Source organism: Chamaea fasciata, unplaced genomic scaffold (genome assembly GCF_029207755.1).
Source record: "Chamaea fasciata isolate MVZ Bird 193981 ecotype frontalis unplaced genomic scaffold, bChaFas1.0.hap1 SCAF_3, whole genome shotgun sequence".
NCBI classification, from domain to species: domain Eukaryota; kingdom Metazoa; phylum Chordata; class Aves; order Passeriformes; family Sylviidae; genus Chamaea; species Chamaea fasciata.
In genome coordinates, this window is record NW_027094088.1 from 106,755,869 (window position 1) to 106,777,250 (window position 21,382).

General features: G+C 41.9%; 1 protein-coding gene across 2 annotated transcripts in view; it reads left to right on the top strand.

Annotated features, from left to right (window-relative positions):
* KLHL29 (kelch like family member 29) overlaps positions 1-21,382 on the top strand; it is a 390,541-nt gene that overhangs the window by 129,052 nt on the left and 240,107 nt on the right. For both annotated transcript variants that reach the window (XM_066180004.1, XM_066180005.1), the window contains one exon: positions 19,915-20,220. In XM_066180004.1, the coding sequence (XP_066036101.1) occupies positions 19,960-20,220 (261 nt within the window). In that variant the 5' untranslated portion in view covers positions 19,915-19,959. The remainder of the gene's footprint in view (positions 1-19,914; positions 20,221-21,382) is intronic.

Consider the following 21,382-nt stretch of genomic DNA (forward strand, 5'->3'; position numbering starts at 1 on the left):
GACCTTGAACAGGAAACAGGGAATTCAGAAATCTGTATATTGCTTCTTTTGCTCCACTCTTATGCTCTCCTTTTAACTTTGGATCCAAACCCACTGTGCTATCTCTCCCCTTTTCACCCAGTACCAGAAAACAGAGAACTGCATCGTGCCCCAGTGTCCCTCTCACAATGCTGCCATCAAAAATTTCTGGCAGGAGTTGCTTTGACTTTTAGCTGTGTTCGATTTCATACCATATGTGTACATACACCCAAGGATGATACAGCGCCTTTTTAGCTGGGGAATGGCCTGCTTTATTAAACATCCCCCTTGCCAACGGGAAAAATGAGCAGCCACAGTAAACACAGATGCAGGGAAGGAGGAACAGTCCGAGCCGTGTCGCGGCGCATTGTACCTGAGGAAAAGCGTCAGCCCCTAATTGGCGCCGAGCGCAGCCCACCTACTTAGCAAGAGAGGCTGCCAAGAGCAAATTACCCCGGTGCTCTGTGTGCCGTGCTGCCTTCCCATTGAATTCACTCAAATGGAAGGCTTTTGCCTTCATTTTCAAAACTCTCCATGTGTTGGCAAAACGCTGTCTTGGGGAGAGGCTCTCTCTCTGGAATAAAAACCTCCTGAGGATGCATTCCCTACTTTGCCTCCTCCAAGGGTGGTGCCACTCCAATTCGTCTCGAAATTTGAAGATGACTGCGGGGGAGGAAGGGGAGTGTATTTGTTTTGGGAAGAGGGGATTTATTTATTTTTTTCTGGGAAAACACATTTTGGCCCAGGAAGAATGAGCAAAATGACAATCTGTCTTGGAGCTCTTAAGCTACTAAGCACAACATTCAGTGCTTATGTGTTGTCACATTGCCAGCAGCAGGTATGCAGAGGCAGTGCAGAAGAGAATAAATTAATGTATGCCGTCCTTAAAATGATTCTCTTGAGAGCCAGTGCTTTGTTTTTACTTATAAAATCATAATCTCCTGTTTTGGCCCTTCTTTTGCACCCAAGCACTCAGATCTGGCAGGGATGCTCCTGCAACAAGCTGCACTGTGGGATTAACTCCATGAATTCCATCACAAATAGAAATGGTTGGTCGATTGGAAGGTTTTCCTGCTGGTTGCTTACATTTTCCCTTCTAAGCTAATAAAATTAATAGTCCAAAACTAAAGTCCCCTGTGTGAGGTTAGCTGTAGACAGCTGAATTGGAACAGAATGGAGTTGCTGGTTCTCTTAAAGGTTTCTGCTCAATACCTTATTTAGGAGGGAACTTCTTTTGCCCCTGGTTTTTGGATGAAACTATGCTTAGAAACTTAATAAATTATAAGCTTGTCACTTCCATTTTATCACCACTGCATTCCCACCTGCTTCTTCACTTCAGTTTCCTTCTCTTTACATCTGAGAATAGGATACGAGTCCTTTGTTTCTTTTTAATGGTGTCAGCTTGCCAAATTCTTGGTACATGGGGTCACTCTTGCTCACCTGATGATTTCACTTAGGGATTTTAGGTTGGATAAAACAAGGTCGAAAAGGTATGAGTACACAAGTAAAGAAAGTTTTGCAAACCACCTATTTGAGCCAATCTAGTTTGATGATTGGGGAAGGTCTTGTAGGAATTCTTCCTTGGACATGAAGCAAGGAGGGAAAGGAACCTCTGTATGGTAGAAGGGAAGGTGGTGAGTAGAAATGGGAGATGTGGTGAGCATAAAGGGGAAGAGTTGATTGAAAGATTAATTAACACTGGGGGAGAAAATTGAGAAAGGCATCAGGGGGCTGCAGAGTCCTGGGTTTAAGCTGCATCTGAAAGTGGAGTGTTGTTGCCCCTTCACCCTCCTAACCCTCCTGCAATCTAACTTGGGATCTCCTTCACTGAGCTTTCCTCAAGCCTTCCTGTCACTCTGGGGACCCACTGCTGCCAGGGTAGAGAGCCCTGAGCTACCCCCAAGTCATGGCTTTGGAGGGGTAGAGGGGTGGGCACAGTACCTTTTATAGGGCTTGTAGGGCCAGCGAGTATGATAGTCAAGTTTTCTTGGCTGCTTCAGAGAGACAGTGGTTCAAGATTAAAAAAGGCAGTAATGGCAAACTGCGTTTTGTACATTCCTGAAAAGGACTTTATAATCCAGTGGTATGTGCTATTTCCCTAGTTGTGACAACTGGATAGTTGTTTTTCTCATTTAAAAGAAGCAAAAACACAGTGACTTCATGAATAGGGTTTGGCTTTCCCTCCACAAGGAATTTGGTCTTGGCCTTTCTGCTAAGTGTATTAAAATGCGTAAGAAAATTGTTGTTTCTTTTTTCTTCCATATATGCATTACTGCCACAATATGACTTCGTGCAGACTTTACTGTAACCTGTACTTTAGCTGGTCAATGTAATTTATAACAGAAAAGCTGCGTATTATAGTGCCAGAGCTTTCATAATATGTGTATGTTGCCTCCACTCTGCTCTTTCATGGCAGTGCTACAAAATATTTTACCAGAATAAGTGTAAATCCTATAATCTTCAAAATTAAATGGGGAGAAAAAAAAAAACAACAAAACAAACCAGCCTCCATCAGAGCAGGGAGGCAGAAGCCTGTACCTCATGCAGTAGCTGTGCATGGGGTTGCCTGAGGAAGGTAATGTCAGGCTTGCTGAATTGCAGAAACACCAGTGCCCTTGCCCATGAGCTTTGGTTGAGATGTGGGTGTTGCCTAAGTCTGCCTAAAAGCTCTGTTAGAAACAGTGGTGGGGACGTGGTGTTCATTTGGCACGTCCTTGGTTGTTTTTCTCATCTCTCTCCAGCGAACTCCAGTGCTCTGTTGAGCTGAGCCTGGAGTCACACAGAACATCTGAAAGAGCAGAGGATTATACTTACTCCTTGTCTTGGGTCTAAAGCTGGAGTTAAAAGCCAGCAGCATCACCTGAAAGAGAGCTTTAGCCCCACTTCTGAGCGTGGCCGTGCCGGGCTCATTGGCATCCACTTTCTGGCATGGAAACTCTGAGCCCAGCAGATTTCTGTTATGCCTAGTGCTTCAGTTATATAGGGAGCCAAAGCTGGAAACCAGATCCCTCAGCAGGATGACTCACACTGTATTGCCTCCCCTTGGTGCTCAACTCAAAGCATCCTTGTGTTTTGGAGGGGCTCGTGACATGACACCACAGGATTTGGGCAGTGCTACCTCATTTGGGAATTTCCAGCATTTCCTGCAGGGATAAATGGCCAAATGATGTTCCCTTTGGTTTATACAACAGCAGGACATTGGGCACCTAAATAGCTTTGTTAGCAGTAATGCAGCTTCCTGCAGACTCTGAGGTACATAAGCGTAGAGGGGTTTTGCACATGTTTAAATTGGATATAATGTCTGACCTCTGCTCTCCCTACCTGAGGGCATCTTCTAGTTTTGGTCCATATTCTTTCCATCCTCAGCTCACCAGCTGAAGAGGAGGTATAATAACATTGTTGACCTCAGATGATTTTTTCATGGTTAAACAGGTATCTTGGGTGCTTGGATCTGGTGGCACTAGAGCACTGTAAACAGTAAGACAGAACCCAATGGCACAGAGGAGGAAATTTTGCAATATGCAGAATTAGTTTCTGTTTAGGTTTGGCTCCTACCATTACCATGTTTCTCTAAAATTCTAAGTGTGTTTTGTGTACTGTTGATCTTGCACACATGCCTGCATTTTGCAAGGGAATTAAACAGATCCAGTGTAATGCCAGGGGCACGTCCCCCATGTGAGTGGTACTGCAGACTCCCATTCTGTTTCCTGTGTGTGGTAGCAAAGGATGCTCTGGTACTCACTGTCACAGTATCTGAGGCTGGATTTGGCTTTCCATTCAGCCAGCAGATGATGTTTCCGAAAAAGAAACTTCCACAAAATGGGGAGTCTCTGGGAGATAATTACGTGGTTGTATAAATAATGAGTGAGATATTATCTGCTAGCTCTATAGTCACATCCACAGAGAGAAGAGATGAGCTTTCTTCGAGGGCAGTAGAGTTCTCTCAGCTCAATTAAATGGACGTATAGTACCAGCCTGACACTGAACATTTGTTCCCATAGGAGCCTGTTAAAGGGAAATACAGTTAGTGTTGCATACAGCCTGTGTTTAGACCTCCTGCTTAGATTATGAAAAATGTTAAAGCTAAAAAAAAATCCCCTCATTATTTGAGTTCCAAAAGCTGCCTGGCTCCTGCACGCTCCCTGCAGCAGGGCACACCTTTTGCACTGCCCGATTAGCTCCATGTTATCTAGTTGCAAATGCCTGGCTTCACTATTCCTGTACTTTATTTTAAAAGGCTTTTGCTGTATGCAATTGAATGTACTGTAATCTTCTTATCAAATACCAAAGCTCTTTAGTGATGCCATTTTGAAATGTACTTCGGTTTTTAAATTGCAAATTCTTCTCTGGCTGGAAGGTCTCTGTTCTTGGTTTAGGCAGTGGTTGAGAATATGTGTGTGTGTGTGTGTGTGTGTGTGTGTGTGTGTGTTTGGCTGTATATAAATGCCTGAAAACGTGCTGGCCCCTTTCCTGATAATGTCCAGTTGTGGTTTTCCTCTAAAACACTGGCAAGGGAAGACGTGGGTTACAAAGGTGGTGTCTGCCCTCCTGGGTCATTTTGGGGTGCTTTTCCTATGGGTGGAGTTTTTTTTGTTGTGTGTAGAACCTCCAAAGAGATACATTCTCTCTGAACAAGAGCAAGGATATTCATTATTATTTGTATTTTTTAAAGTGAAAGAACAAGGCTGGTCTAGTTTTGAGTATGGAACTGAAAATCTGAGCTCATATATTCTGGTCTCACATCTGTCAGTAACTTGTGATGTGACTTGAAACAAAATCACTTAACCTGTGAGTCTCTTTCCCTACCTGTAAAATGGGGTTGAGAGTAAGAGGGATGCCATGAGCATTAAATATTTAATGTTTGTAAAGTGCTTTGAAGACAGAGTGCCACATAAATGCTTATCATTGTCTTAAAATACTAGAAACTGGGTAACCTTGTGTGGGAAAAATTTGCGAGAAACTGTAACTTTACGAATGAAGACCAAAGCAGGAGAAGAAAGGACATCTTGCAAAACTGAGTATTAAGAATTTTGAGCAAAATGCACTGGAGAGTATGTCTCTAAAGAATTAGCAGAAGCAGTCTTCAGGAACATTGAAAATACCTTCAGAAAATCATAGGATTCAGTAAACAAAGTTGGACTTTTCTGCTAATAAAGCAGAAAGGAAAGTTCTAAACAAATGGCTCCGTTTAGGCTGGCCACAGTAATTAAGCATAAGATGGGGCCATTATGTGAATGCTGGGAAATAAGACATCTAGTTATAGCCTGGCATTGTTTCGAAGTGTGTGTCTAATCCATCCTCAGTGGACGTGATTGCTTACCTAGAAGATCAAGGAAATGGCATGGATATTTGCTTTATTCAGGAAAGCAATTGGTAGAGCACTCCATCTGTGAAGATCATTCCAAGCAGCTCATTCACTTACGTCAGCTTAGAAATTGTTTACAGGTGGATAGGCAAAAAGGTAGTAATAGAATGCATGGGGGAAAAAAAAAAAAAAAAGAAGGAAACTGGGAATGCATGTGTCTTCAAAGCATGAAATTGAGCAAAGCCCAGCCTTTGAAATGATGTAGAAGGTCTTCTCCATGGTGTCTTTCATAAATACACTGATATATTGCAGATCCAGAAGTACTCAGTCCTTTCTGTCCCTCCTCTCTACTATTACAGAGGATGATTGCGTAAACTGCCTTGGGAGATTCTGGAAGAAAACCTAAAAATCAGCAGGGCTGCAGTTCCTCCAGATAAACCTGTTCCAGGATGCATCCTCCTCCACAGGCTGCAAGCTCCTGCCTGAATCCTGCTTCAGAATGGATTTCTCTCCATGAGGAGAGGTCTTCCATGGGCTACAGTGTGGATATCTGGGGGAAACAAAACAATGCTGGGGATGGATTTCTTGCAAGGGCATAGTAATAGGACAAGGAGTAATGATTTTAAACTAAAAGAGGGTAGGTTTAGATTGGATATTAGGAAGAGACTCTTTATTGTGAAGGTGGCAAGACACTGGCACAGGTTGCCCAGAGGAGCTGTGGGTGCTCCATCCCCATAAGTGATCAAGGTCAGGTTGGATGGGGCTTGGAGCAACCTGAGATAGTGGAAGTTTTCTCTGCCTATGGGAAGAGGTGTTGGAAATAGAGGATCTTTGACATCACTTGCAACCCAAACCATTCTATGATGACTGATCAGCTTTCATCATGGTCCTCTCCATGGGCAGCAGGGTCACATCTGCTCCAGTACTAGGAGTACCTTCTCCCTCTCCTCCCTCTTTGACCTTGGTATCAGCAGGGCTGTTTCTTGCACTTTCTTCCCTTATTCCTCATTGCCTGTGCAATGTTCTTGCCCTTTCCTAGGAATATTTCACAGAGGCCCCACCAGTTTGGCTGCAGGGCTCTGTGGTTCCCTGCAGTGGGGATCTGGAACTGGCTATGGACAGCACAGGGCCACCCCTGCCTCTCCCTTTGGCACCATCCCTGCAGCATCCCCAGGTCAGAGAAACTGCTGGGAAGAAAGATGTTGATAGGTACATGAGTTCAGTGATCAATAATTTTACATTTTTTCCTTTTTTTTGGAGAGGGAACTATTGTGGTGCTTACAGGCAAGCTTAGGCATGTATTACAATTTTATGTACAACATTCCTGGTCCCTGTTTGTGCCTGGCGGGCAGGCTGCTGGATGAGCCAGGAGAGCTGTGCTCTTCAGAGTCAGAGCAGAGCGATTGTAACAGCCTCCTGTGCTTTTTGGCCTAAAAATCTATAAATTCGTAAGACTAACAGGAGTGGTGTGGTGACTCATCCGTGCGGCAATCAAGGTGTCACAGCAAATCAAAAGTTTCCATCTCTTCTTTGAGACGGGGATTCGGAGAAAATGCTGACAGTAATTAAAAGAATTGCTCATCCCTGGCTGTGAAACTGCGGTGTGCCTCATAAGATATGTGTCTTATCTCCAAACTATTTATGGCTCTGTCTTGGGTAGTACGTGCCGGCACCCAGAGCTGTGGAGCAGGACGAGGCTTCCCAAAACGGAGTGTGCTGCTGGTGCCTCATGCCACATGGGGCTGGATTTGGCATTTGATGCTTTTCCCTGGTGTTCAGAGCTCTTTGTTCTCTCAGGTGCCATCATCTGTTCCGATTATTTACTGGGAGCGCTGTACCTGTGCCTGATCTTCCCGTGCCTGCTTCTGTTGATGCCTCAGAATTGCTTAGATGATGGTAATTCTCAGTCTCAGCATTTGACCACTGTTTGTGTCTTCACAGAGAGCCTGAATTTTAAACCAGACTGATCAGTTAAGCTGCAACAGCATCATTGGATGGATGCTTCTTGTAAAAGTTGTAAGGTTTTGCACGTGAGGAATAAATGCTCATAGTGATGTCTCTGTGATATTTTCTTTTATGTCTCCTTGTTATGTTTTAGATCTCTGAAAACAAACTCCATAGTAAGTTTGGTAGCAGTAGTAAAATGATTTGCTTCAACAGCTCACTATTAGATGTCACAACATACTTTTGGTTATCCTTCTCATGTGTATGGGGAATTGGCAATGTGAAGAAAGATTAATCAATCAGGAAATGATCTGTTATTTTCCCTTCTCTTTTCATCTATTCCAAAAACCTGATGGGCTGCAAGGCAATGTCTCTAAGCAAGGCATATAATGTATGCAGTTACTGCATGCTCAGCAGCCAAATGCAAACATTGCAGAGTAGAAACACAAGGTTTATCTAAAAATAAACAAAAAGGAAACAGAAATCTGTACTTCAGATTCTACACACAAGCTGTTCAAACAGTAAGATCTTAATAGTAGATTTAAAAGTGTCAACAGCAATGGCCTTGTGTTTTTGCATGGTTAAAACTTGTCAGCAAATGCAGTCTTTTGAGTGATAATAACACTTAAAGGCTTACAACAGACTGTCCTTGGTGTACTGCAAAACAAAAAAACCTCACAGGAACAACAAGTATTTGTTGACCTGGGGGTCAGCATGGGAATCGCAGGTCAGTCTTGCAGGCTGAGAAGCTTCTTGAGGAAGGCGCAAAATCCATGAAATCATTGCATTGCTTAACCACGCAAGTGGAAGGTCAGAAGGGAACAGACCTTTTCAGATTATATTTAGTAACTATGAAGATTTTGGTTCTAGTAGTCACTTTGCACCGCATAGTATTTCCCTCCCTGCACCTCCTCAGAAAAATTTCATCTGATCCAATCGAAAAGTAATCACATACTCATCAGCAATTTTTCAGCAGACCAGGCAAAATTATTCTAAAAGCAAAAAACAAATTATTTTGCTCTACATATGTTTATGGAGAGATGAGCCAGGCCAGATCCATTCAGGAAGATGCAAGGGTGGGACGATAGTAAATAAATATGCAATGCTTCCAAATATTAAACTGTCCCCTGACATGCTACTGTAAATTGAAGTGAGTACTGTTGCTGTTAAGGTTGGCTTTACACATATTTTTTGCTGGTGTTGACATCTACTGGATAAATTCGCTACTGACAGGAGGAATATGCTCTGTTTCAGAGAACAGGAGAGTGCTGTCCCCTCCTCTCAGGAAGCTTGCATTGCGCAGCTCTGTCTTGGACAGTCATACATCCTCACCGCTGCCTTTTTTGTTGTTTTCTTTTTGTTGTCTTCTGTTCCCAAAATTGTCCTGTGAGCAAAAATTCAATTTAAAGATAGTAAATGGCAAACACATTTGGGCAACAGACTGATGAAACAGCTGCTGTCTTTCTCCCATAGACCTGGATTTTTCTGTTTCGCCCAAGGCAGTAAAGGGAAATTAGTTTATTAGTTTCACGTTGGTCACTGGTGAATATCATCCTCCCTCACAAAAATAACACTTTAATTCTGCTTGATTTGAAATAATTGACCGATCAGGAATGAGGCATGTGAAGGGAGCTACCAAGACGAAATTGCACTGTTGGGCTGGAAGATCAATTGTTGGGGAGGAGAGCTGAGACACTGCAGCCTTATATTACACCTGCCTGTTTATTACACTTGGCCTGAGGGGAAGGCAATGCACCATTCTGATCTGTTGCCTCGGAGAAGTACGGATGTAAAATGAATGCAAAATCAGGGAACAGCAAGTTGGGTTTTTATGTTAATACATTTTATATTGATATTGAGGACATTTCAGTAAACGGAGCTTCTAGTTTATAGAACAGCATATGTGTTTTTCCTTTTCTCTATGCCAATATACTTTCCTAAATGTGGTTTAATTTTTATTTTTTTTAGCTTCTCAATAATACTTGTAGTCATTGACTGGTAGCAGTAGCACAAATACTTAGTAAAATTAGTCCCACTGGAATATTACTCAGATGCTAGAGCTCTTCTTACTCCTCCTTCCTCCGCTCTTTCTGCCTGTTTTAATGATTTCATTTTAAGAAAAACGACCTGAGGCACAACAGAGAGAGAAAAAAAAGTCAGAAGACAAAAACAATAGATAGACTTATGCTTTGGCAAATCCTGGAACAGAAGCAAGTCCAGATGTTTTCTATACAGGCATTTGGCATGTATATAACAGCCTCACTACAAGACTGCATATAGAGTTTTTGACAGCTTTGGTGAAATGAAAATGAATGATTGCTATTCAGAATAAAATGCAAAACATTTTGGCTGGTGCTCGCAAATCTAGTAGTTTTCAACTTATATTTTAAACTAGATTCTTGGTGTTCTTAAATGCATATTTAAGTAGGTGCTTAGCAAACATGATTTGATTTCTCTGTAGTATTGAATGGTTCTACATCACCTAGCATATTTTGAGAGGGATATGGTGAGTGGTTCATAATCTGTTTATTATTTTATCCTGTTACTTCTAAAGCAGCTAATTAAAAGCTACAGACCTCTGGCCTAGAAAAGGTGGGCTGCTGATTTCCTGCATTCAGCAAACAGCCTTCATCCAACAGCTGAAAAGATAAAACATGAGTCACTTGGGCCAATTTTAAGTGAGAAGCAAGAAGGGGTGGGGGAAGAAATGGTAACAGGAATAGCTTTTAAGAGGCAGAGGAGCAAACAGAGATGCAGTTAACTTTGATGCTGGCTGTGGTATTAATTCATTAGGATGGTGGCACTGTCCCTCTGGTTCTTGACGCATCGCCTTTCAAAACAAAACAAAAATAGCAAGTGGATGTAAGTGATACTTACTCTATTGAACCAGCTGAAAATAAAGTCAATCCATTTTATGAAACATGGCTAGGCCACGAGGGGTGATGAACTGTGTCTGCAGATGGACAGATAACGTGGGCTCTGGCCAACTGCGGTGACGTGCTCTGAGAAGGAAATGTTTTGATCTGAAAGCCCCAGGTGTCTGTGGGTGAGCAGCCCAGTATTTCCAGCTAGATAAAGGTGTGCCTGGTACTGATGGCTGGTACTGATGGTACCACTGCCATGAAGCAAAAAGTTGGAAATTTAGAAATATGCAGAGAAACTCCTCTCCGGACACGCCATGATTTCTGAAAGTACAGCACGAATACAGGTGTCTCCTTAAGTCCAGAGCAAGCTTGTGGGGGTCTGTGAGTGGAGGCTAGTGGCAGTCACACGTTTAGGACACCAGAAATTGGAAGAACTAGTTATTCCCCGTGGGTCAGAGATGTTGCGTATTCTCTGGGAATTCACTCACTTACTGGAGGATTGAGATCGCTGCACCTTCGTACCTCAGTGTGCCACAAATCACGTTAAATCCTTGAAGGCCTTTGGATGCCTGTTGTTATGGACTGTGCTAGTCTCGTGCAGGAAATTTAAAAGACATTTAGATACGGCACTTAGGGTTTAGTGGTGGACTTGGCACTGGTTAGTAGTTGGACTTGGTGATCTTTAAGGTCTTTTGCAACCTAAATGACTCTATTCTAGGATTTAATGCTTTTTTTTTCTTCCTTTTTTTTTTTTATTTTTTTTTTTTTCTTTTTCTTTCCTGGGGCAATTTACATGGGATAATCTCTTTTTAAATACCAGATGGTTAGGGACTGTCGTGCTCTAAGTGTACATGTTCTCTTGATTTGGGGGAGTGATACATGTCTCCTTTTAACAAAATGCGTGTCAGAAAATTCCATGTGGTCAGAGGACATCAGTCCTGGAAGAGAAAATTTATTACTTTGCCTGATGCTGGCTAAAGCTTTTTAAATGTGAACAGTGATGGGGTGGGATGACCCAAAAATATCCTCTAAGAGGGAAATTTGAAGTATGTTTTCTTTATTACAGCATTTTGCAGCACTAAAAGTGCTTATGCTCTAAAATATGCTGCATTTAACCCTTACCTTGGCAGAGAGCTTTTTCCTGTAATAGTTTTGACTGATTGATCAGTCTTCCTCAGGGCCTGGAAAACTGAGAATAGCAGTAAATAAAAGGAAATTTCTCCTACCTTGTCCAAAATGTAATTTGAAGACCTAGTCCCCTTCTCCTTCCACCCCCCCCTCACTCACCTAAAAAATCATCCCCAAAAGAACCCAAATCCTGCTAATTAAATTTTGTGAGGTTTATTTTGTGACATTTGGCCACACTGACAGTAGCTTATTCTACATTTCTGCTTTATTAACGATGAAGTCTTAGGCAAGATTAGGTATGTCAGGTCCTGGCAGCCACTTAACACATTTTGAGAAGATGGCCCATTTCCCCTGAAGAAATCCAGTCGTGTCCCTGTCTCCCCTTCCCATCTGTCCCCAGCAGGCACCCCTGGACCCTGGCCACCAGCTGTCATCCTGCCAGTCCCTGTGCCGAGGTGTTGGCCACCGGCTCTGCCGTGCAAGTCTTCCTGTACAAACCCTGCTCGAACTGGCCTTTAACACGGCAGCTCTTGGCATTTGGTTTTCTTTCGTTTGCTTTTCATGCTAATGAGATAATTTAATTAGGGAAGTCAGTGTTTTGGGCAGTGTTTTGCAAGCAGGAGTGTTACAGGGGGACGTTACATTTTTCTCTCTCTCTCTGTTTTTAACAAGACTGGGTTCCAGACACTGCCAGCTACCCTGGACCCTGCGGAGACATCTGAGGAAGTTATTATGCCTTTGTGAAAAGTTCTGGTGGATTTTCATTTACAAAACTGCTGTGTAAAATTCCAGTCTTGTTGCTTTAGAAGGTCCTTTGAAAGACCAAGAATCTGCAGGAAGTGGCATCTAAATTTGATTTTGGGGGCGGGAGGGTGGTGAGGGTTGAATTTTGTGCGGAGTTTTTTTGTAAGGTTGTGGGGATGGCTTGCAGCAAAGCCATGGGGCAGAACCAGATCAACTGGGAGATCTTTCCAACAGAAGCTTGAGGAGAGAGAAATATATTCAGTAGTTTTCTCCTGGAGTTAGCAGAAAACTTTTACCCAAAGACACATCCCAAACCAGTATATTTTGACATACTTTCTATCAATTTATAACTGATGATAATTACATCTAAGGATGTCGATGGAGGCCTTTTAGAATAGTCTAAGAAACTTGTATGTCAGGAGCATCTGCAGAAGGAAACCCCTGCACCCGCTGTAAACTTCATGAGTTTGTGTGTGTCCAGATTTGGCAAGCAACAGGATTCAAGATGGGACTTGTCTTCACCTTCTGTTCCAGCAGTGTGAGCATCGGGTCCACTGTGAATCTTTGTGAACTTTTCTCGCCCTGCCAGTGCTCGGGATGCATGAATTGAAGGATGTGTTACCCACTCTGATCAGATTGTAAAAATATCAGTGTCTGAAAAGCAAATTACTATATGTGGGAAACCATCACAGTGAAGATAAATTTCCTAGAACCTTAGTAATAAAACATACACTTAGAGATTTAGAGATTTTTTTTTAGTTACCCCTCATTTAGGAAAGTTATATTCTGTCAGCTGTGAAGGAAAGAAACTGTGAGGTATGGTTTCACTCTCATTGTGACTGGGTTTTTCTTCTTTATTTGGATAGTCTAGTTTATCTTTCTACTTACCTAGAGGGAAGATTTCCATATGCATCTGTGAAGTAGGCAAAATTAAAAACTGCACAAACTTTGTCTACAATATTTTGAGATAGCAAAGCAAAAATCTCATTTTTGTGTCTTGCATAGTGAACTTTCTGCTGAGAAGACACCATTGTGTTCATGCTCAGATTTTTTTCAGTATGTCCCAAAGCATCACCTCCTCCAGCATATATTTGGAAAATTAAATCCTATATAATCTCTTTAATCTACTGCTCCTTTATCACTTACAGGGTTAGGATTTGGGCTTTTTTTTTCTTAGTTTTTTTTTTCTTTAAGATCTGATTGTAGCAAAGCAGCTCAAGTCTCTCTGCCTTGTCTTGGATTTTACAAGAGCTTTACAACTGTTTACAAGACTAAATCAAGGGTTTACAAAAGTAGACCTTGCTTGATAATAAAGTTGTTTCCCTGCCTCTCAAATATTTCTGGATCTTATCTTTCTACACAGCTGCATGTAGTACAGCTTTACAGAATCTCTTGATTGCATTCCTTCTGCATTTGTCTAACAGAGAATTCTTTCACTGAAGTCACCCAAACAGAAAAAAAAATAGTTAAGTAAAAATTGTGAAAATGGATTAGTCAGATCCATGTAGGCTTTTAACAGTGATTCTATATGTGTCTAAGAAACTCTTTGTAGGTTATAAAAAATGTTGAGCTCGAATAAAACATTTTGCTTGGCACATTGCTGAAGAGTTGCTCCTGAAGCTGCCAGGACTGCTAGTACGATGTTTTATTTTGATTTTCTTAAAGATGTATACATGTATGACCTGATGATTGAGTTATATCCAGAATTTATGATAATGCTGATATATTTCGATGTGATTTTGGTGCCATATGCATAAATTACATCTTCAGACCTGTGCCTGTGGAGAGGTTGTTGTGTCAGTAGGCTCTGATAAAACTGCATGCCGTAACATTTCCCCTGCAGCATATATGTGAAATCATTCAGGCTTAGCTACTTAGACATCTTCCTTTTTATCAGTTACAGTTCTTCATGCTAGATCTGATTCCAGCAAATCTTTTTTTTTTTTTTTTGTGCATCTCATAAAATACTTAGGCATTACATGCACTTAACTGCTTTTGAAGCTCTCTAATGGGCTATTTTACCTGTACTTCCATTAATCCTGTCTGAAAACATGTATGACTGTTAAGCTGTGTATTTTAAAGTTTCAGGTTCATTCTTTCTCCTTTTCTGCCATTTCCCTAATGACCATGTATCTACTTCCATCACTGTCTCCCAGTGTCTCTCACCTATCATGTTTCTGTAATGTTATTATTTAAAAGGTAAATTTAGAAACAAATGCTTACCCAGGAAAAATTTAAATTAAAAGCTTGACCTTTATTTTTGAAGTCACTTAATGAAGTTGACTAATAGTCTAAGAAATCTGATTCTCTAGCTTCAGACTGGCTGAAAGCCTGTTTTTCCTTATATTTATATCTGTGGGGACAAGCGCTTTAAGGAGACCTTGACTAGATAAGCGTGGAAAGCAGGCAAAAAGCTTCTCAAAGGCTCGAGCCCGGACTGTCATTTAGAGGAACATGAATAGGAAGCATTTTTTCTGCAGAACAGTGAGTGTTTTGGGCTTGGGGGAAGAAGGGCTATGTTTAAATGTATCGAGCATAAAATGAAATGTTAACCACTTGAGTTTAATAAATCTGCAGCAATGATCTGTTTGAACCTGCTAAGAGCCCTGAGGACAGCACGCTGCTATCTCACACGCCGCTGGCCTTTTCCTTTCCTCCGTGTGTGTGTGGAAGCCGTGGAAACAAGGAACAAATGAGCTTGCATAAGAGATGTGGTGAAAAATGAGTACCTGGAGGAAGGTGGTTTTGTGCTAAGAAGGTAGGAGGATTTCCAAATGGCCAAAGTGTTCAGGGTAAATTTGGAGGCTGGATGTTGTCATCTGTGTAAGTGCCCTACATTTGAGTCCTGAAGACACTTGAATTTTGCCGAAAAACTTCCTCAAATAGTCTTGTTGAGCAAGCTGTTAATACGAGATATATCTTAAATACCTGGCTGTAGAAAAAGTGATATGCTCTAGCAGGGGTACACTCACAGTTTACTTTGCCTTGAGAGGAACAGATTTAAAGTAACTTCTTTTTATGGTCTCTCTCACCTGCTGCATTGCATGTTTTGGCCTCGCAGGCTTGGGAGAGATCCTGTCCCATTCCTCAGAAGGTGTTTGGTACTGTTTCATCTGTCTGTTACCCTCTTCTGGTCTACCCCCCCAAACCCATCTTTCTCTGAAAGTAAATGATGGGGGGAGGGGTCAGGTGCATGTATCATCCTCATGCCTGGTTCCTGCATTAACCCCTGTCTGAAACAAAGTGGGCTGTGTTCTGGCATTCTTTTTACAGCACATGCACAGTGATGTAGTTTTGGGGACTTTTTGACTTGCCATATCACTAAATCTCATTTTAGATTTGTCCTGGGATTTGTATTTACCTCTGGTTGCTTGATCTCTGTTCTTTAGCTTATAGCCCTTTCCACAGCCCTCCCTTAATACCAATTTGATCTCCTTTTTTGCTTTGAATTTATCAGTTCATCCAGTAACATCTATGGGCTTCTCCCTCTTCTTTTCTCTCTAGTAGGGTGGGGGATTTTTCCCCTCTAAAGAATTTTTGTTCCTTTTGGCTGCACAATAAAGTCCTTTGATTCTATGTGACAAACGGGAACGTGTTCCGTTTCTAGCAGAGATTAAAGACACCCGGCCACTCCAGTGATTACGTCTTGAGTAGAGGGTGAGGGAAGGCCTGTCCCACTGACTTCACCACCTTCACCAGACAGCTTGCCGGCTGAACTGGGTGTACAGAGGGATTTTCAGCAGTTAGAGTGTGCCATACGCCTCCTCCTGGACTGCGAGTCTGAGATGCACAAATCATACGTTCTTTCTCTTGCTGGCTATGTCTGCATCACTGGTTTATGGCTCTGATGTAGGGTAGATGTGTCTGAGAGATCTTGAAGCTTATCTGCTCTATACTGACTCCTGTGTGTGGCGGTGTGGAGAGCATCATGCTAGCTGAAAAATCAACCTCACAACTGAGGTTGATAGATTGGTAATTAGCCAAGGCTTAGCTGGGGCAGTGTCTGAAAAACAGGGTAAAAATCTTCTTTCTCTTCCCCAGTGTTGTTTAGAGGGATCTAAATCTAGATATGAGAAAATGCCTGCACATGAATATTGAGGGGAACTTCCCTTAAAAAGGTAAAAACACATAAATTAATTGTAGCTATTGATGTTGCTGTTTGTAAGTATTAGGCATTGATGTTTCTCCTCTGTGTCCGCAGCAGAAAGGGTTTTTTTGTTCTATTTTGTTTTGTTTATTCTTAGGGGGGAAAAAATAATCTCAACATGTCTGGAAAATTGTAGCCTAAAATCAGATATTGTGGAGCTAGTAGCGACAGGATTAGGGTGGTGCCTGGACTCGATGATCTTAGAGATCTTTTTCAACCTTACGGATTCCGTGATCTCTGACTGCAGTGACTGCTGCCCTCCCTTGCTGTTCGAGTGGATTTTCCACTGGCCTCCACTCTATCTGCTGTTTCTCAAGTTGGTTTATGCTGCCCTGTGTCAAGTTCTGTGCAGAGGAATGTGTTGATTACGCTTGACTCGGGACACACTGTTGGAGAAGTTTTTCTTATGAGTACAGAATATGTTTAAAGCATTATTATTTTGATTATGATCCTCAACAACAATAGTCTAGACAAAGCATAAACTCTGCATCTAAAAATACATTTAAAAATTAGCTAGTCTGTTCACAACCCACTTCTTACCTCACCCAGCAGCTATTTATGAAAACGTTTTCTATTCTTTCTAATTTTAAATAGCAAGCACTAGCAGTTGAATACTCATTTATTAGATAGTTATCCCCTCCGGTTTTTCTGCGCATCTTGTTGCTGTCAAGTATCTTTGTACCCAGCCAAAAAGGACATGTTGAAACAAGTAGTGTATATTTAATGCAATGTGTTGGGGAAAAAAAAAAAAAAGAAAAAAAAGAAAAAAAGAGAAGACTGATGTTTACCCCCAGCTTTTATTTTTTCATTGGAAATACCATGAAATACAGTAGCTGGACTGAGAAGTAAATGTGCTCATTAAGAGGGCGTTGGGTTGTAAGTAAACTTCTTAATGCGTGGCTTAGTCACAGTCTTTTTTTCCTGCTTGTTATTGACGTACTTGCCTGTCAGTCTCATCTGATAGTGGAATTGCTGGGGGCAGGGTGCCTGGGATCGTGTGGCAAAAACTGCTCACTATTGACTTGTGTGCATGTGTGCGCTGCTCTCTGCTGAATTAAATGTCAGATGTGCTCAGGAGTGTGGGTGGGTGGGGGAGATGTGATTTGGTTCTCCCTGGCTGCCTTGTCAAGGAGTGCACTAATACAGCTAATGCAGATCCTCAAGCTCGAGAGGAGAAGGGCATTCAATTGACAGTCACCATCCAAACAGTCACAAAAGATAGCTTCATACGGCAGTGGAGGCTGTTGGGATTAAAAAGAAACTTTTTCAAAGGCAAGGAATAATAAAGGATATTTTGAAATTGCAGTTTGCAGGCTCCTTTTTTGCCTGACTTAGCAAAATGCTTATAAAACAAATGAAAGCGGGGTTATACCTGTGGAATTTCTAACCTTTAAAGACACTGTGTTTAGGTACTGAATTTATTCTGAGATCATTTTCACTAGAGATAAAGTTTGTTTTCTTCACCTCTACTGAAAGAAAAGTTTCTGTTTTCACTGCAGCAGCTTTCACAGCACTGGTATCTCTAGGTTTTCCTTTGGTCATTGTACAGCTGAGCTCACATGGTCCTCTGGAAAATATAGAATTAGCTCTCTGAATGAAAGTATCATGGCCAAAAAAATGTAAGATAGAGGAATCTAAATAAATATCAGAACCATCAGCCCTCAAATCATCAAGTCAAATGTTGCATCACATTCTACTAGAGAAAAAAAATAGTTGGGTTAAGAGGAATGTTAGTTTTGTGGTCAATACCAATACCGCTGGTGTGGTCCCCAGTGTAGGCTCTTACTGGAGGTGCTCATTCCTGGAGAGGGACAATGTAACCATCAAAAATGCAGCTTCTTGGGAGATTTGGTGTGGCCTTTTGGTGAACATAATGATTCTGGGAGGGAATTTGGCAGGGTTTTGTAATATACATTTATAATATTGAATTTTTAACTGAGTAAGAGTATTCTTTGTCTCAGCTGGGGGCTCTCTAGTGAACGAGGTGAACCTTTCTTCCTTTAGGCACAATGATAGGTTTTGTTTGCCTTTTTAATTTCTGCCAGGTGAATAACTAACATTGTCGATAGGCACATTGTTTTATAACACTTCTGCGTTTTTTCTCTCTCCTAAGAAGTTTCTTATCTTGAAGTTTCTGGGTGAGTTTAGTTCTGGCTGCCTCCACAATCCTTATGAACAGATATTCTTACCATCCATTTTTGTATCTAAGAATTTGTGAAACAACATTGCCTCGATTGACCTGGTGTCATTATTACAAAGAATATCATGGATCATGTGATGCAAATAAAATAAATCAGGTACTGCAGTGACCTAGATACTCATTATTTATCTATGGAAATAAATACATTTACAATTTATTCATACTGTTTCTTCTATTGCAAATGCTGTAAACTTTCACTTGCTCAGAACTCTGCTGGGAAAATAGCATTATTGCCACCATTCTGCACATTAGGAGACCTTGCCAGGAAGACTTCAGCAACTGCTCTAGGCTATGTAACATATAATTATCAGAACTAAGGTTAGATGTTGGGAGTCAAGACTCCCAACATTGGGTTAAGATATCCCTCACCTGGCAGATAAAATCTGTGGATAACAAAGACTGGGGGGTGATAGGGACAGGGTGATCACACAGAAAAACTTGGTCATAGATCACCTATGTGTATTAAGTGTTTTAAGTCTAGCCAAAAGCACAGGAGGAGACAAAATGTCTTGGCCTGCCCTTTAGAGCATCCTCACTGTGGGGAGGTGTCACAGAGTGAAATATTCCTGTAGGAGCTTCCAGTGAGGGGGTCTAGCAAAAAGGGGGAAGCAGTATTTGGCTTTGAAAATAGAGAGCAATGGGTAGATTTAGCAGGTGTATATTTTTTCTCTTTGATCTTGATGCCTTGACAGGCTACCAAGAACAGAGGCTTGACAGTGTTAAAGGAATGAAGTAGGTATTTATTTAAAAGGCCTTCAAAGGGTGCACCTTGGGTAGTACAAGAGCCTGGCCAAGCCTCCACCCAAGATGGACAATGGGTCACATGTTTTATAAGTTCACACTTTTATAAGTTTTGGTCCATTTACATATTGGGGTTAATTGTCCAATTACAGTTTCAGGTTATGAAGTCCCATCCTCCCAGACTGCACTCCTCAGTTCGCAGTTGTGTATACTTTTTGGGCCTGAAGATGCAATGGTGTCCTTGGTTCTCAGGCTGGAAAAGGATTGTTTTGTCTAACTACACTGTGAGAACTGTCTAACGCTTTATATGACGTTCAGAGTTACACACTAATGCAGTACAGAGTCTGGGAAATGTGAAAGCTAAAACTTAAGGCATCAGTCTTTACCATCAATATTTGGTCATGTGTCAGGTACAGGAAAGAGGCTACAGAAAGGCTCTGAAAGCTACTGAGAAAACTGCAAGATCGAGCTGTTGGGAATGTTTTCCTGTTGTCAGAACATCGAATTATGACTTTATTCTAACTTGGCTTTTCACAGTTTGTGTGTTTTTGCTTATTTTGTTGAAGAGTTTGGGCAGATGGTGTTCTTTCAGGTCTGTGGGACTGGGCTCTCCACTCTCCACTGTGTCTTTGTACTTGTCTAAACTCTCATCTGTGTTCTAGATTGTGTGCTCTCTTCCTCTTGATGTTCGGCTGGGAAAGGAGGAGAAGCAGTGCTCTGCCAAGGCAGAGCGGGCATGACAGGGTCTTGCCCTTGTGGTGGCTGAGTACAGTCACTGTGCTGGGCTCTCATCCCTAAATCCTCGTTGTTTTTGATCTTCCAGGCAGGCTCTCGAGTTCCCTCTGAGCCGCAGCCGCCCTCCATCGAGATGTCTCGGCACCACAGCCGGTTTGAACGAGATTACCGTGCCGGGTGGGATCGCCGGGACTGGAGCTCCAACGGGAACCACGTGGGCAGCACCAACTGCAGCAGCGTCGCCAGCACCACCAGCAGCTCCCGCCCCGGGCTGCTGCCCCTGCCCATTGTCCCCTCGCGCCTGCCCACGCCAGCCACCGCTGCCTGCACCACCGGCAACAACGATGTCATCACCAGCCTGGTGGCCAACTCCTCCCCGGCTTCCAGTACCAAAGTAAGAGCTCTGCCTTTTTTTCTTTTTTTCTTTTTTTTTTCTCTTTTTTCTTTTTTTTTTTTTTTTTTTTTTAATGGGGTTGATATGTTGAAGGGACGTCAGAGATGGAGCGTCGTCTGCCCCTTGGTAAGGCTTGCATTCATGGGATAACCAAGAGTAGGAAGATGAATTTCTATGGGCAGTCTGTGTCTTTATAATTATTTTCTGTGTTGTGCATACACCAGAGTAGGCCTTTCTTGCTCCAAGACTAAGTGTCCCTGTGCTTCTCAGAGGCCCAGACAGAGCAAATGTTTCCTTCCTTTCACCACTGCCTACATTTGGGCTTTCTGTGGCTTTCCCTGGAACCTACTGCTCCCACTTTCCTTTTGGGAATGCTCTTCTTGTCTGTTGACCAAGACAGAGCTGTGGTTGACAGCAAATGGATGTGGTTCTCATCCAGAGGGAGTGGAAAGTCCCTCTTTCTGACCGAAGGTCATAATTTTGGCTGAATGGTGGTTTTCCTTCTCTTTAGTTGATAGTTTCCTATAAACTTCTCAAAGCCTCGTTCTTAGTGCAGGTTGAAGTGAAACTTTGCAACTGCTATAACCAGGTTTGCTCATTTGTGTGAAAAAATGCACACTAAGGAGTGAGACGATGTTAAGCACCAAAGAATGGAAATCACTAGCAAATTATTGGGCTTTTTTGTTCCAGTATATTATTGGAGGGAAGAGGGTGAGTTTTCCTTTAAAAAAAAAAATTAGCTTTTGTAGAACTGCAAAGTACATTTGATATCCTTGGAGAAAGTTGGGGGTTCTTTTTGCATGCAGATTCAGGTAGAACAGCTGGGAACAGAAAAACCTGGCAAATGGTAAAGGTGACCAGGGTGCTGGCAAAGTGAGACAGAAACGCTGCTGGGTTTCTTTTTATGATATTTAACATTTTCTTTCAACTTGGTTTCATTTTAATAACTGAAAGTGCCAAATGCAGCAGATGTAGACAGAGGGAAAGGAGACAATGAAGTTATTTAAAGTAAGCCAAGAGCAAGCTGAAATTTTGCTGCAGTACCATTATTGTATTGATTTTTTTCACACTGTAGAAAAACAAGGTCAATGCTACAGAAGGAAACGCTAGCCCAAAGTGTGGTTGTAAAAATTTGCCATGGCATCTTAAAATTATTTTCACT